This window comes from Natator depressus, chromosome 13 (genome assembly GCF_965152275.1).
Source record: "Natator depressus isolate rNatDep1 chromosome 13, rNatDep2.hap1, whole genome shotgun sequence".
Classification (NCBI taxonomy): Eukaryota; Metazoa; Chordata; order Testudines; family Cheloniidae; genus Natator; species Natator depressus.
In genome coordinates, this window is record NC_134246.1 from 34,220,579 (window position 1) to 34,235,500 (window position 14,922).

At 44.9% G+C, this 14,922-nt stretch overlaps 1 protein-coding gene across 1 annotated transcript; it reads left to right on the forward strand.

Annotated features, from left to right (window-relative positions):
- The first annotated feature begins 6,897 nt into the window (after nt 1-6,897).
- LOC141997586 (ribonuclease-like) lies at nt 6,898-7,522 on the forward strand. Its single transcript, XM_074969975.1, has one exon. It carries the CDS (start codon nt 6,898-6,900, stop codon nt 7,321-7,323), a length of 426 nt encoding a protein of 141 aa, XP_074826076.1. The 3' UTR covers nt 7,324-7,522.
- Nucleotides 7,523-14,922: the final 7,400 nt, after the last annotated feature.

Sequence of the window (14,922 nt, forward strand, 5' to 3'; positions counted from 1 at the left end):
ATATTAATTAAGTTGAGTATCTGGTCATCATTAACCATTCTAAGGAAGACTGATTAAACATCTTTGCCTTTTTGATGTCATCAGACATTAGCTCCCCTTCCCTGCTAAGTAGAAGACCTACAATTTCCTTCATTTTTTGCTTGCTCCTGTTAGGATATAGATATTCAGGCCTGTCTGCAAAGGCCTATACTTTAAGAATTTAGGTGTATTCTTATCACTTGACTAGTTCTAGAGGTGTAAAAGAAAGAATCAAAATCACTGTCTGCCAGTGTAATGCCCTTGTCTTACTGTGACAGTTTGAGGCCCTGTGCTTAGGCTAAGGCCTTTGGCTAAGCAGCAGAGGTAGCCATAAGCTGGGAAGCGACAGGTCACATCCTCCCATTTCAAACCCGTCACATTGAAAGAAGGTGCTATTGGGCTGTTAGGAATACAATCCTGTCCTGATAGTGCCTATCACCTCCAGAGAAAGGGAAGTGCCTAGAAAATGTAAAAGGAAACTTAGTTTGATAGCATCCAGTCTGGCAAGAACTCACTTATCAATAGCTGGGATGTGAAATCCTCACTTCTGTATTGTTTTGTCATTATAGTTCCCACTTTGCTATTGTTTGTCTGTATAATCTCTGTCTGGTTCTGTGATTGTTTCTGTCTGCTGTATAATTAATTTTGCTGGGTGTAAACTAATTAAGGTGGTGGGATATAATTGGTTACATAATCATGTTACAATATGTTAGGATTGGTTAGTTAAATTTCAGTAAAATGATTGGTTAAAGTATAGCAAAGCAGAACTCAAGTTTTACTATATAGTCTGCAGTCAATCAGGAAGTGAGTGGGTGTGGAGGTGGGAATGTGTGTGGGGGAAATGGGAACAGGGAATGGGGGTGGGTGTGTGGGTGGGGGAGATGGGAACAGGGAATGGGGGTAAGGAAATTGGAATCATGTTTGGCTAAGGGCAGGAATGGGAACAGGGACACAGGTGTAAGGCTCTGTGGTGTCAGAGCTGGGAAGGAGGATACTAAGGAAGGAAACTGGAATCATGCTTGCTGGAAGTTCACCCCAATAAACATTGAATTGTTTGCACCTTTGGACTTCGGGTATTGTTGCTCTCTGTTCATGCGAGAAGGACCAGGGAAGTAAGTGGGTGAAGGAATAAGCCCCCTAACAGCTCCTAATTATTTAAAGAACCTCTTCTTATTGCCTTTTATGTCCCCTGTTAGATGTAACTTATTTTGTACATGAGCCTTTCAGATTTTGTCCTTACATGCTTGTGCTATTCTTTTGTATGCCTCCTTAGCAATTCATTCATTTTTCCACTAATTTGTAATATTCTTTTTTTTTCATGTCATTAAAGAGCTCCCAATGGCGCCATATTGGCCAGTTACTATTCTTCCTAGCATTCCTCCACACTGGGATAGTTTGTTTCCTTGAGAAACTGCCAGCTCTTCTGAAATCCTGTATCTCATAGAATTTCTTCCCATGGGAACTTACCTACCAGTTCTCCAAGTTTCCATTGTCTTATCTCACTCCTTCCTTTCCTGTGTAGAAGAAAACAAACTCCACTCTCAGGTTGGAAGCAACAAAATCAGAGACAGATTTATCTGAGCAATTGCAAGGGAAGAATACAGCTGAGAGAGAGCATCTCTGCCTCAGTTTCTTCAAAGTACAAGCAATATCACATAAGGATTTATACATTTTAGTGTCATGAATTAAAAATATCTGCAGTTTGTTTATGTTATGTCCTGCCCATTCCTGTATTTTCTCACTTCTGTTCTCAAAACATCACTATCTCAAGGCTGGGTCACACTGACTGTACTCTGCTGTCTTCCCACCTGCTTCTGACGTGAGCCCTGCTTCTACAGGTCCTGCAATATTAGGCTAAGACTTAGCATGACAGTTGCTCTGTTTCTTACAACTAAGAGGCCTATATTTAAATCCTTTAACCCTGTTTCCACACCTGAGAACCATGAAATCTACCATTTCGTGATCACTTTCACCCACATTGCCTTCCACCTTCACATTCGCAATCAATTCCCCCCCGTTGGCCAGAATCAAGTATAAAATGGATGTGCCCCTGGTTACTTCCTCTGAATAGAAGAACTGTTGGCTGGACGTGGAACTTGACCTCCTTAGTGAAACTAGGACATTAGCTAGTTTGGAAGCTTTTAAGAATGCAAGGAAAGATGGACCCTTGACTCCCAATCTATATGTTAATTATACCTGGTGGCCTCTTCCCTAGCTTGGCAGTGCCATCGAAAATAGGAATTCTCATGGCACTAACAACTTCTCACGGACCAAGAATAACTACTAGTCTTCAGAGACTCCTACAGTGGGATGGTCACAAATGTTAGTAGATAAAGAGGAATGTGGGGGTGTACAGGGAGGGACTGGTGGAGAGAGAGAGAGATGGGTGTGTTTGGGGATGGATAAACAGAGAGCAGTATCTCTACTGATTTTGCTATTACGCCAGTACTTCTATTACTGTGGATTCAGATATAACAGTAAAACCAGACTTTATACAAGTATAGCTGATTTCTTTCCACTGAAGGACTGAATCCCCACTCTGGCACTTCGAGTGCAGAAGGTGGGGGCCCACAAGAATTCTAAAAATTAATACTGGCCACTCCAGTCTTGTATTAAACTCCCAAGGTTACAGCTTTTCTCTGACCTTGGCTTGGTAAATGCTGCCACAACCCAAATGCAAAATACCCCCTTGAACCGAGGAAGGAGCACTGGGAAATTCCTCCCTGTGGGGTACCCTCAAGCCCTTTCACCACCCCCTCTGGGGAAGAGCTGAGAAACAAAACAAAGGAAATTAGCTGTTGCCTCCAGCTAATCAAACAGCATATACACAAACCTCTTAGGACACAAAAATCCAAATCCTGTTCTTAAAAAAGGTAACTTTTATTAAAAACAGAAAGAAATAAAACACATCTGGAACTTAGGCTTTTGCTAGATTTTAAAAGAGCAATTCCAAAAATTATATTAAGCACCCAAAATAGCTTTCTTGGGGGTTCAGCTTAAAGGTTACAAGCAAACAAAAGCATCTGGGGTTAGCACAGAGGAGATCCACAAGCCAAAATAAATAAATAAACCTGATCGCGTCTACCTAAATATTGCCTATCCCAATGATTTCTTCTAGGTATGGAAAATAATTTTATCACAGAAGGAATAAGCTTTACCAGTATAAGCCCCTTTCTACTGGTAATCAAGGAACAATAAGGAAATCCCAAAACTCTTTGTATGTGTGATCTTTCCATGTATGGGCTCATGTGTGTATTTGTATGAGTCAGTCTTGCATGTTTCATGTTTTGCCTTCTGTTTGTTCATATACTGTGTATTTCGAATCCCTTGTTTGTGGGAGTCTTGTGTGTCTCATGTTGTATTTCTTGTGCGTGTGTTTTTTGCATATGTGCTTCTTGCTTGAGTGCATTTTGCATGCCTCCTTTTCCTTGTGTGTCTGTTTATATTGTCTTTTGGCCGTGAGTTTGTGTTGTGTGCGGTTGTGCCTCTTGTTTGTGTGAGTCAGAGTGTTGGCCATGCCCCTTGTTCCTTCATGTAGTGTGTCTTGGTCTTGTGTCCCTTAGTGCATCACTTTGAATGTCCCTTTCCACGGACCACCTTCTTTTCCTTTCCTACAGCCAATGGGGGAGCAAGATATAACTCCAACCCAACCCAACCTGTTCACTTTGAAAACTCCAGACATACTTTTGGTCCCAAGAAGAAGTAATTTACTCTGCTCATCTGCCAGTCTCTTCCACTGTGTCCTTTCCCATCTCACTCTCCTTTCGTTATTAAAATTCCACAGGAACATTTCTGCCCCTCATAAAAAGAGCAGACATCCAATAGGGGTTCTTCTTCCTTCAGAGAATCACTCTTATCCTGCAGAGAAAGAATAACGTATCACTTAGATGTCAGCATGTGCAATGTATGTCAGCCCATCACCTGTTTGCTGTGATATTCTGCCAACAACAGATGTTTATGGTTCCATTACTCAGTGGTTCAAACTCTCATTCTGGCAATTGGGTGGTGTGAGTTCAAGTCTTGCTGTGGCCACACTGAATTTGTGCTAGGGGCATTTGATCTAGTGGCGCTGGCTAATCTCCTCTCTTCCTTTACTGACACCAGCAATTCACCAAAGCAATGTAGACACCCAGTTTCTCTTATTTTCATGGCATCCGATCCCATTAGGCACTTTCCGGGGAGGCTGCGAGTCAAGATTGAGGGGCACCAGCAGAGCTGTGTGTGGAAGAAGCTGGGTAAATGGGCCTTTAATTTTACCCTGATTATAAGATCAGCTGTAAAGAGCAAAAATTGATGAAGTGTCCAGTCACATAGAACAATAAGAGTAGATGGGGAAAGGTGCAAATTGCGACTGAAAGACCAAGTTAGTCCAAACAAAATGGCCTCCCAATATAATTCAAGACCCTGTGTTAAGATCAAACACGAGAAGTGTGGGACCAGAAATCAATGGACCAAAACTAGTGTGTCGTAAATTAGGCCTAAATGGTGACCAAAACAATGAGGGCGGCCTGTTCCACCCATCACTCTCTTTGAGGTCCTTGAAAAAGGCCAGTTTGGGAGAGAAATTGAGGGAGGAGAGGAAGAAAATGCAACAATTTCTGACTGAATGCAGGGGAAGCAGCGAGCTTTACCATCATGGCTGCCACCCTGGCCATCTCCTGGGACCATGGAATCCAGCATGACACCCCTGGACCTCCTGCATCCTAATCCCAAGAGATGTTCTGACCAGACCAGGCAACAAAGAGAGGGACCCAGATGACATGGCCACCTCAACTAGCTCTGTCTAAGTCCCAATCACACCTGGGAGATGAGATTTTGTCTCCCTGCTCCCCATCATGTGTCCTTTTCATTCCCTACCTTAGTTCTTCTCTTTCCTATCCCTCTCCTTTGTCTTTCTATCTAATAAGAGTCTGATTTAGCCAGCCAAGACTGGATATTTTGCAACACTTCTGTGAGCCTGTGTCCTAGGAGACAGTTAACAGCAATGCCCTACACAACCCGATGCAGGTACCAGTTTGCCAGGTCAGATAGAATCATAGAATATCAGGGTTAGAAGGAACCTCAGGAGGTCATCTAGTCCAACCCCCCTGCTCAAAGCAGGACCAATCCCCGATTTTTGCCCCAGATCCCTAAATGGCCCCCTCAAGGATTGAACTCACAACCCTGGGTTTAGCAGACCAGTGCTAAAACCACTGAGCTATCCCTCCCCCCTCTTGGAGCGACTGATTAGACGGTGGTGCCAGGCCTGTGTTTTTTCAGCTGCGTAGCTACAAAGGAGAGCCAACACTACAGACAGAAGCTGCATTTTCTCTCTTTGCAGTTCTCTTTTTTGCTGTCCTGTTGTGTGCGTTTATCTTGTGTTGTCTTCTATGAACAAGAACTATAACAACAGCTGCTCCAGTCCATCTCAGCTAACTTCTTTTCTTTTCCCTAGAAGGGCATTCTTACCACCTTTACCACTTCAGAGACCTTGGGATGGGTGGTGGGTGGGGTTCCTTCTAAAACTGTCCAGCTAAAGGGAAATAGAAGAAGGGGAGGCTGTTAAAAAAAAAAGCCTTACTTAAAACATCTGAAATGTAAAGAACTGACTGTGATTCATCTCTTTTTCTGTCTCTTTAGGGACTTTTAATGGTGTGTTCGCCATGGGACTGAGCAGGCTGGATACCAAACCCCGAACCGTGTTTAAATCTGTTTAACGGTGGCCAGTGACAGAGGCACATTAACACTGCTGACGCTTTGGGGGCATGTTTTCCATCTGAATGACTACAACAGAATCCAGAGCTGGACTAGCAGACAGTTACAGTTCAGGACTGGGGGGCAGCAGCAGAGCTGTGAGTTTCTAGGCTAGGCCTGGATTAGGAAGGTGCCCGTGGGTCAGGACTCAGGGTGCATCTACACAGCAAACAAAAGTGTGATTGCAGCACAGGTGTGAATTCCTACATTTGTTTTAGTCTAGCTAACATGGGTAACAATAACAGTGGGAACAAGGTAGCACAGGTTTAGCACAGGCTGGCAACCAGAGCTGGTACCCCAGGTCCCTGGTGGGTTGGCATTGGGGCAGCTATCCTGCAGTGAAGTCTGTGCCGCCCACTAGCCTTACCCACACTAGCGATTAAAGCTGGCACGTCTCTGTCCACCTACTCTACAATTACACCTTTTCTTGCTAGGTAGACACACCTTTAGATGTTTTTGTGGAGTCCGCCTCTCTGCCAGGACACATGCTGTTTGTTCTCCACCCATGCCCTGCCTGCTGGGCCACTGCTTTTAATTACAAGCTGTCAGGAAATCATACTAATCCAATTGCTTATTAGACTTCCTCGTCCAACTCTTCCCACTCCATGTCTGGTTGAGCTCTATATAACATGAGCCAAGATGAGAGGGAGGATCAAGGAGAGGTTCAGATCAGCAGACACCAGGATCCATCTCTCTGACGACAGGTATGGGTGCCAGTGGGTCAGGACTCAGGATGCATCTACACAGCAAACAAAAGTGTGAAGTGTTGGATACAGAACAAGGCTGGGGTGGGGGGCTGCTGGACTAAGTTGAGGGTGAGTTACACGTGGCACAGGGGCAGGGCAATATCAGTCTGCCTCTGAGACTCAGGACACTGGGGTCTATCCATGGATCTGGTAGGAGACTTGGGAATAGTGGTTAGAGGATGAGAGGGTGGATCTTGGTCAGGGTCTGTGCAAAACCTGGCACAGAATGGGGCAGGAATAATGGGATGTGGAGGGGCTCTGGGGACAGAGTAGGGTGGGAGGGGATCATGGGAGTGGGAGGAGCTATTGGGTGGGGTTCCATGGAGGAGGCAGAGCCCCGCCCCACGCTGTCTCCATCCATCTACCCCCACTGCAGGTCGATCCAGTGACAGACACAGCTATGGCTCTGAAGGGACCCTGCCCGGCGCTCCTGCTGACCCTCGCCCTGCTGGTCGCCTGCCTGGCCCTGTCCAGTGGGCAGTATTGGAATCCACTGAATGACATATTCCAGAGAGAGCACGTGAACAACCCCAAGAACCAAGCCATCAACAACAAAGTCTACTGCAACATGATGATGTGGGACCGGGGCATATTCTGGAAGTATACCAACACCTTCATCCATGAGTCCCTCAAGAAAATCAACGCCATCTGCAATGCAGATGGCATACCCGTTGGGGGCTTCAAACGTAAGAGTACGAAATCCTTCTCAATCACCACCTGCACATTTAACCCCTGGACCTTCTCTTTCAACGGACTCAGTGGCAAAAAGAAAATTGTCCTCTCCTGCTTGAATGGGCTCCCTGTGAGATTTGTGAGGCACATTTAGGACCCAGACAGACTGTGGAAGGCAAGAAGGGGACCCTGCTGCTTTCTCTAACCCTGCTCTGTCCCTTCCACACTGGCCACGGCACCCGGCTCCTCACCCGTCTCTAAACACTAGTGAGATGGTATAGGTGTTTCCACCCCGCACCCTCTGCTGCCCCAACTGCCCATTATACAGTATAGCCTCCCCTTCCCTGCCGCTCACCCTCTGCTGTTCCTAGTGGCCACTATACTGTATAGCTAGCCCTTCCCAGTCTTGTTGTCCCTGGTGGCCATCTAATAACCTATCCTTTCATTAAGAAATATTAATCAGTTTCATGTTCTTGTATTGTGTATTCAGCCTGATCATGAGCAATCCTCATATATGACATGATTCAATGATATTGGTCATTGTTTGCTTCACTTTTTTTCTATGTTTCTCTGTGCTCCCTAAATGCAATAAAGCCGGATACCTGCAAAAGCAATCCCTGTCTTATTGTGTGAGACTGGGGATAGGAAGAACATAAACCACTGACTACTTAAGAATGGTGCTGGAAACATGTTGTGGTTTTCCAGGATTTCTCTGTGCTTTCAAGGCCATTGTCAATCTCTTCCCCATTGCTGGGAGCAGAGCCCAGGAGTCCTGACTGCTACCGCCAGCCCTGCTTTAACCACTAGACCCCACTGTCCGCTGAGAGCTGGGAATAGAACCCAGTAATCCTACATAAGAACATAAGAATGGCCATTGTGTGTCAGAGCAGTGATCCATCTAGCACAATACCTATCTCCAACAGTGACCAGTGCCAGATGCTTCAGAGGGAACGAACAGAACAGGGCAATTTATCAAGTGATCCATCCTCTGTCATCCAGACCCAGCTTCTGGCACTATCAGTCAGAGATTTAGGGACATCCAGACCATAGAACTGTGTCCCTGACCACCTTGGCTAAGAGTCATTGGTGGACTTATCCTCCGTGAACTTACCTAATTCTTTTTTTGAATAAATAGTTTTAAGTGAGGTGAAATGTGGGGATTTGCAGGATAAATCAGACTCCTGAAACGGGTACAGTAGTCTGGAAAAGTTGAGAGCCACTGCCCTAAAGTTTCCTAACATTATGTTAGCTTTTTTGATTCCCACTGCACAATAAGAACATAAGAACAGCCATACTGGGTCAGACCAAAGATCCATTTAGCCCAGTATCCTGTCTTCCGACAGTGGCCAATGCCAGGTGCCCCAGAGGGAATGAACAGAACAGGGAATCATGAAGTGATCCATCCCCATCACCATTCTTAGCTTCTGGCAAACAGATGTTTTCAAGGAAAAATAGACTGATAGGTTGATGTGTGTGGGAATGGATAGACAGATACAGTGGTAGGTATGGGGTTAGGCAGGGTGATGTGTATATGTATGGATAAACTGGGAGAGTGGAGGGTATTGTGATCGATTTATAGATTGATGGGTCCAGGGATGGATAGTTAGAGCAAGTGGAGTATTTGGTGGTAGACCGATAGGTTGATGTGTCTGGGGATAGATAGATAGGTAGAGTGGTGGGTACAATGATAGATTGTGAGACCGATGTGTCTGGGGATGAGGGTAGATAGACAGACATGAATGCTGTGATGCCAGTGTCATGCCAGGACCTTTCCTTATTTGTCTGCATGGTGCTGAGCTGCCAGGAAGGATACATACTAACATCCAAATGCTCATACATACACTAAGCCTGGTCTACACTTGGGGGGGATCAATATAAGTTATGCAACTTCAGCTATGTGAATAACGTAGCTGAAGTCGACATACTTAGATCGATTTACCGTGGTGTCTTCACCGCGCTGAGTCAACGGCTGCCACTCCCCCATCGACTCTGCCTGCGCCTCTCGCGGCGCTGGAGTACAGGAGTCGACGGGAGAGCGCTCAGGGATCGATTCGTCGCATCTAGACTGGACGCGATAAATCGATCCCCACTGGATCAATCGCTGCCCGCCGATCCGGCGAGTAGTGAAGACATACCCTAATATCACACACTCATACACACATATACTAATATCACTCACACACAAACACTAATATCACAGACACACACACACACACAAACAGTAATATCACACACAGAGACACACACACAAACAGTAATATCACACACACAGACACACTAATATCACTCAGACACACACCCAAACAGTAATATCACACACAGATACACTAATATCACTCAGACACACACACACGCACATACACACAACACCCTTAGGGAATGCTGCAAACACAGAAATAGGATGAGGTAGGCATCTAAGGAAATTGGAAACATGTTTAAACTAACCACTTTATTTGTACGACGTTGTGTGTGCGTGTGTGCACGTTGAGTGCGCTTGTGCGTTGAGTGTGCCCTGTGTGTGCGGAATGCTGGGGTATGTGTGAGTGTGTGAAAGATGTACACTGTATGCTTGTTCAGAATGATTGTTCACGTGTGTGAATCAGACAGTGTGTGTCTGTTTTTGTGGGTTTTTCTATCTACCTTTCAGCCCCTAGACATCCCGACACCCAACCTCGTTCCAACGCAGAGAAAAGCAACACACAGCTTGTGACTCTTCACTGGGGGAAAACAAAGCCAAACCAGATCTGCAATCCCACAGGCAATGAAGCCCAGGTAGTTTTTATCTCCATGTAGCTCGTCACTGTCAGCATAATACCCCCACCTGGGATTAAACTTGTCTAGCCACAGAGAGGGAAACTCCTGGAGGATTTCACCTGGAGAGGGTGATGCAGAGTCTGTGTGCATCTGAGAACAGCTGCCTTCCACAGAACCCCTGGTAGTGATGTGTGCATCTAGCAGCTCCCCGGACTCTGCCACAAGCCCATGGGCAAACCAACTGGCATTCCAACCCAACCCAGACTGGGGTGTTTGCCAGGGAAAGCCCTGGCTGGGAGTCCAGGGGAAATCACTGCAAAATATCACCAAGTATCAATCTCCATCTGCCCCTCTCCGAGAGCTAATTCTACAGATGGCAGCTGGCTGGAGACAGTGCCACTGTCACCCCACATGAGCTGCACCATGCCCAGTCGGCTCCATAACTCAGGATTTGCCTTTGTAAACTGAGTGTTGTGAATTCAAATCTTGGTAGGCCTTGTAAGGTCAGTGGGAGTTTTGTACCAGGAAATGTCTGAGACTTAACTCCTGGGATCCCAAAACCCCACCCAGAGTTTATCTTCTCTATAGACCTGCCACAAGTGACTCCACCTCTCTGGTGGTGTTTTCTTCATGAGCCTAACTTGAGTTCTGCATATCATCTCCACTGTCCTGCCTCCCACCAGCCTGGCCCCTAATCCTGGGAAGTACAAAGTGCTTGGGAGTGGGGGGCATACCCCAGGATCACAATGTCACAGCCAGGTGCAATGCCCTGGGATCGCTTTGGCAGGGTGTTAAGACAGAATGTGTCTGCTCCTTCTGGGGAGCAGGTGTGGGAATGGTGCCAGCCATGTGTGTGTGTGTGGAAATGATAGTATCCGTTTGTGTGTGTGAATGTGGTACCCTCAGTCTGTGTAACAAATTTCCAATCCATTCACATCACACAAACTGGGCCTGCATAAACACACACATGCTCCGCAGCTGCCAACAGCCAATGCTTCTTCCACTGCAGCTAAAAGGAGCAATGACTTGAGCTCTGCCTAAATAGTCAGCTGTAGGAATTGCTAAAGCCAGCCACAAGAGGGACACACACACACATACTGATAATAAATTGCATAGTGAATTGCTTGACCACGCTTTGGTATGTTATAAAATATACCTTGGAACACAAGGAAAGCTTGAAGCACAACTTTTATTTAAAAGTATGGCAAATCAGTATTTTTAGATCCCCATTATGACTCAGGTTTTCCAAGGCTCGTTTTGCCTCATCCATGTTATTGCTAATTTGAATAATGTGTGTGTGTGTTTTCGCTTTAGTAATGTTTTTAAATGTAAAGTAAATGGATCAGTAGACCCATTAAAAACTGATAGGTAAGTTTTACCTTCATTCTGGATTCCTGTTGGATAATGGATTTATTCTGAAACACGAGAATAAGCTTCAGAGTAGCAGCCGTGTTAGTCTGTATCTGCAAAAAGAACAGGAGGACTTGTGGCACCTTACAGACTAACAAATTTATTAGAGCATAAGCTTTTGTGGGCTACAGCTCACTTCATCGGATGCATAGAATGGAACATAGAGTAAGAAGATATATATACATGCAGAGAACATGAAAAGGTGGAAGTTGCCACACCAACTCTAAGAGGCTAATTAATTAAGATGAGCTATTATCAGCAGGAGAAAAAAAACTTTTGTAGTGATAATCAAGATGGCCCATTTCAAGCAGTTGACAAGAAGATGTTAGTCTCTAAGGTGCCACAAGTACTCCTGTTCTTTTTGTGGATGTAGACTAACACGGCTGCTACTCTGAAACCCTTCACTATGCAAGGCACTGAATTTAGCCGTATGGAGTGGAAATCCATCAACATTATGAAAAAACTCGTACAGATACAGACAGATGTTATCTTCCTTTCCAAATGCAAACAGAGGAACATCATACCAAAAGGACTAAAGGTAAAAAATCCATTCCAATCTTCATATCATACAGACTATGCTGAGAGATTGTGCCACACACTCTCAAAGAACCTGTGAAACCATCTGATCGATATCCTATACAGCAAACAGGGTTAAGAATGAGCTCTCAAAACTGGATACTCTCATAAAAAAACAACTTTCCACACAAATTTTCTCATGGATAGACTTTACAAAAACTAGACAAGTCATTTACAACACAAACTTTGCTTGTCTACAAAGGAAAAAGGACACTAAACTATCTAAACTATCCACAAGGAGCCACAACAGTAGTTCCCTTAACCCACCCAACAATATTGTTAATCTTTCCAGCTATACTCTTAGCCCAGCAGAAGAGTCTGTCCTATCTCGGGGCCTCTCCTTTTGTCCTTCCAGGCCCACGAACATGATATACTTCTGCAGTTACCTAGAATCCTACTTTCGATGTCTCTGACTCAAAGAATATTTCCAACACACCTCTGAACAACAGACTAACCCACAGAATCCTTCCTACCAACACTGCAAAAAGAAGGATTCTGCTTGGACTCCTCCTGAAGGTCAAAACAACAGACTGGACTTCTACATAGATTGCTTCCATCGATGTACGTGGGCTGAAATTGGGGAAAAGCAGCATCACTTGCCCCATAACCTCAGCCGTGCTGAACAAAACACCATCAACAGCCTCAGGAACAACTCTGATATCATAATCAAAAAGGCTGACAAAGGAGGTGCTGTCATCATCATGAATAGGTCAGAATATGAATATGAGTCTGGCTATGTAGACTCTCTCCTCAGGCCCTACGTTACCAGCACTTCCAGCTATCTTCGAGACATCACTGACTTCCTGAGGAAACTACAATCCATCGGTGATCTTCCTGATAACACCATCCTGGCCACTATGGATATAGAAGCCCTCTACACCAACATTCCACACAAAGATGGACTACAAACTATCAGGAACAATATCCCCGATAATGTCATGGTAAACCTGGTGGCTGAACTTTGTGACCTTGTCCTCACCCACAACTATTTCACATTTGGGGACAATATATACCTTCAAGTCAGCGGCACTGCTATGGGTACCTGCATGGCCCCACATCATGCCAACATTTTTATGGCTGACTTAGAACAATGCTTCCTTAGCTCTCGTCCCCTAACGCCCCTACTCTACTTGCACTACACTGATGACTTCTTCATCATCTGGACCCATGGAAAAGAAGCCCTTGAGGAATTCCACCATGATATCAACAATTTCCATCCCACCATCAACCTCAGCCTGGACCAATCTACACAAGCGGTCCATTTCCTGGACACTACTGTGCTAATAGGCGACGGTCACATAAACACCACCCTATACCAGAAACCTGCTGACCGCTATATTTACCTACATGCCGCCAGCTTCCACCCAGGACACACCACACAATCCATTGTCTACAGCCAAGCTCTAAGATACAACCGCATTTGCTCCAATCCCTCAGACAGAGACAAACACCTACAAGATCCTATCAAGCATTCTTAAAACTACAATACCCACCTGCTGAAGTGAAAAAACAGATTGACAGAGCCAGAAGAGTACCGAGAAGTCACCTACTACAGGACAGGCCCAATAAAGAAAATAACAGAACGCCACTAGCTGTCACCTTCAGCCCCCAACTAAAACCTCTCCAGCGCATCATCAAAGATCTACAACCTATCCTGAGAAATGATCCCTCACTCTCACAGATCTTGGGAGACATACCAGTCCTTGCTTACAGACAGCTCCCCCAACCTGAAGCAAATACTCACCAGCAACCACACACCACACAACAAAAACACTAACCCAGGAACCTATCCTTGCAACAAAGCCTGATGCCAACTCTGTCCACATATCTATTCAAGTGACACCATCATAGGACTTTATCACATCAACCACACCATCAGGGGCTCATTCACCTGCACATCTACTAATGTGATATATGCTATCATGTGCCAGCAATGCCCCTCTGCCATGTACGTTGGCCAAACCGGACAGTCTCTACGCAAAAGAATAAATGGACACAAATCTGACATCAGGAATCATAACATTCAAAAACCAGTAGGAGAACACTTCAACCTGTCTGGTCACTCAGTAACAGACTTAAAGGTGGCAATTTTGCAACAGAAAAGCTTCAGAAACAGACTCCAACGAGAAACTGCTGAACTGGAATTAATTTGCAAACTAGATACCATTAACTTGGGCTTGAATAGAGACTGGGAGTGGCTGTGTCATTACACAAATTGAATCTATTTCCCCATGTTAAGTATCCTCACACCTTCTTGTCAACTGTCTGAAATGGGCCATCTTGATTATCACTACAAAAGTTTTTTTTCTCCTGCTCATAATAGCTCATCTTAATTAATTAGCCTCAGAGTTGATATGGCAACTTCCACCTTTTCATATTCTCTGTATGTATATATATCTTCTTACTATATGTTCCATTCTATGCATCTAATGAAGTGGGCTGTAGCTCACAAAAGCTTATGCTCAAATGTATATGGGGTACGGTGTATTCTGTTGGGAATGTATGCAATCCTGCAATATAACACTAGGAGGCAAAATCCTTCCAGTGTATGACAAAATTATGAACTTCTATACACTGCCACCTGGACTATGGTGCACCAATGGATCAGTGGACTTAATCATTGTAAACAATCGAACCAGCACCTACTACCCCATACCGTACCAAGTAGTTGAACTGGTTTGGACAATACGAAATTTCACTGTGGATATCCAATGGACACACAATATGGACAAAAGTACACAAAGATTACAAGAGCAACTTGCAGCAAGTGCCAACAGTTGGACACACTTACAATCCACACTACAGGATGGCACTGACAAAATTTTAACCTTATCAAAGGAGGAGAAGCAGTGTTTTTGTTGGTGGCCAGGATGTTGGACCATACTGCAGTGGTCAGGACTCTCGGTGTTGCTGTGGATTATCATAGCAGCTGGTGTATTGTTAACTATATGTGTGTTACATTGCATATGGAAACGATCAAGGGGGGCACAACCCCCTAGAGAACAGCCAATAA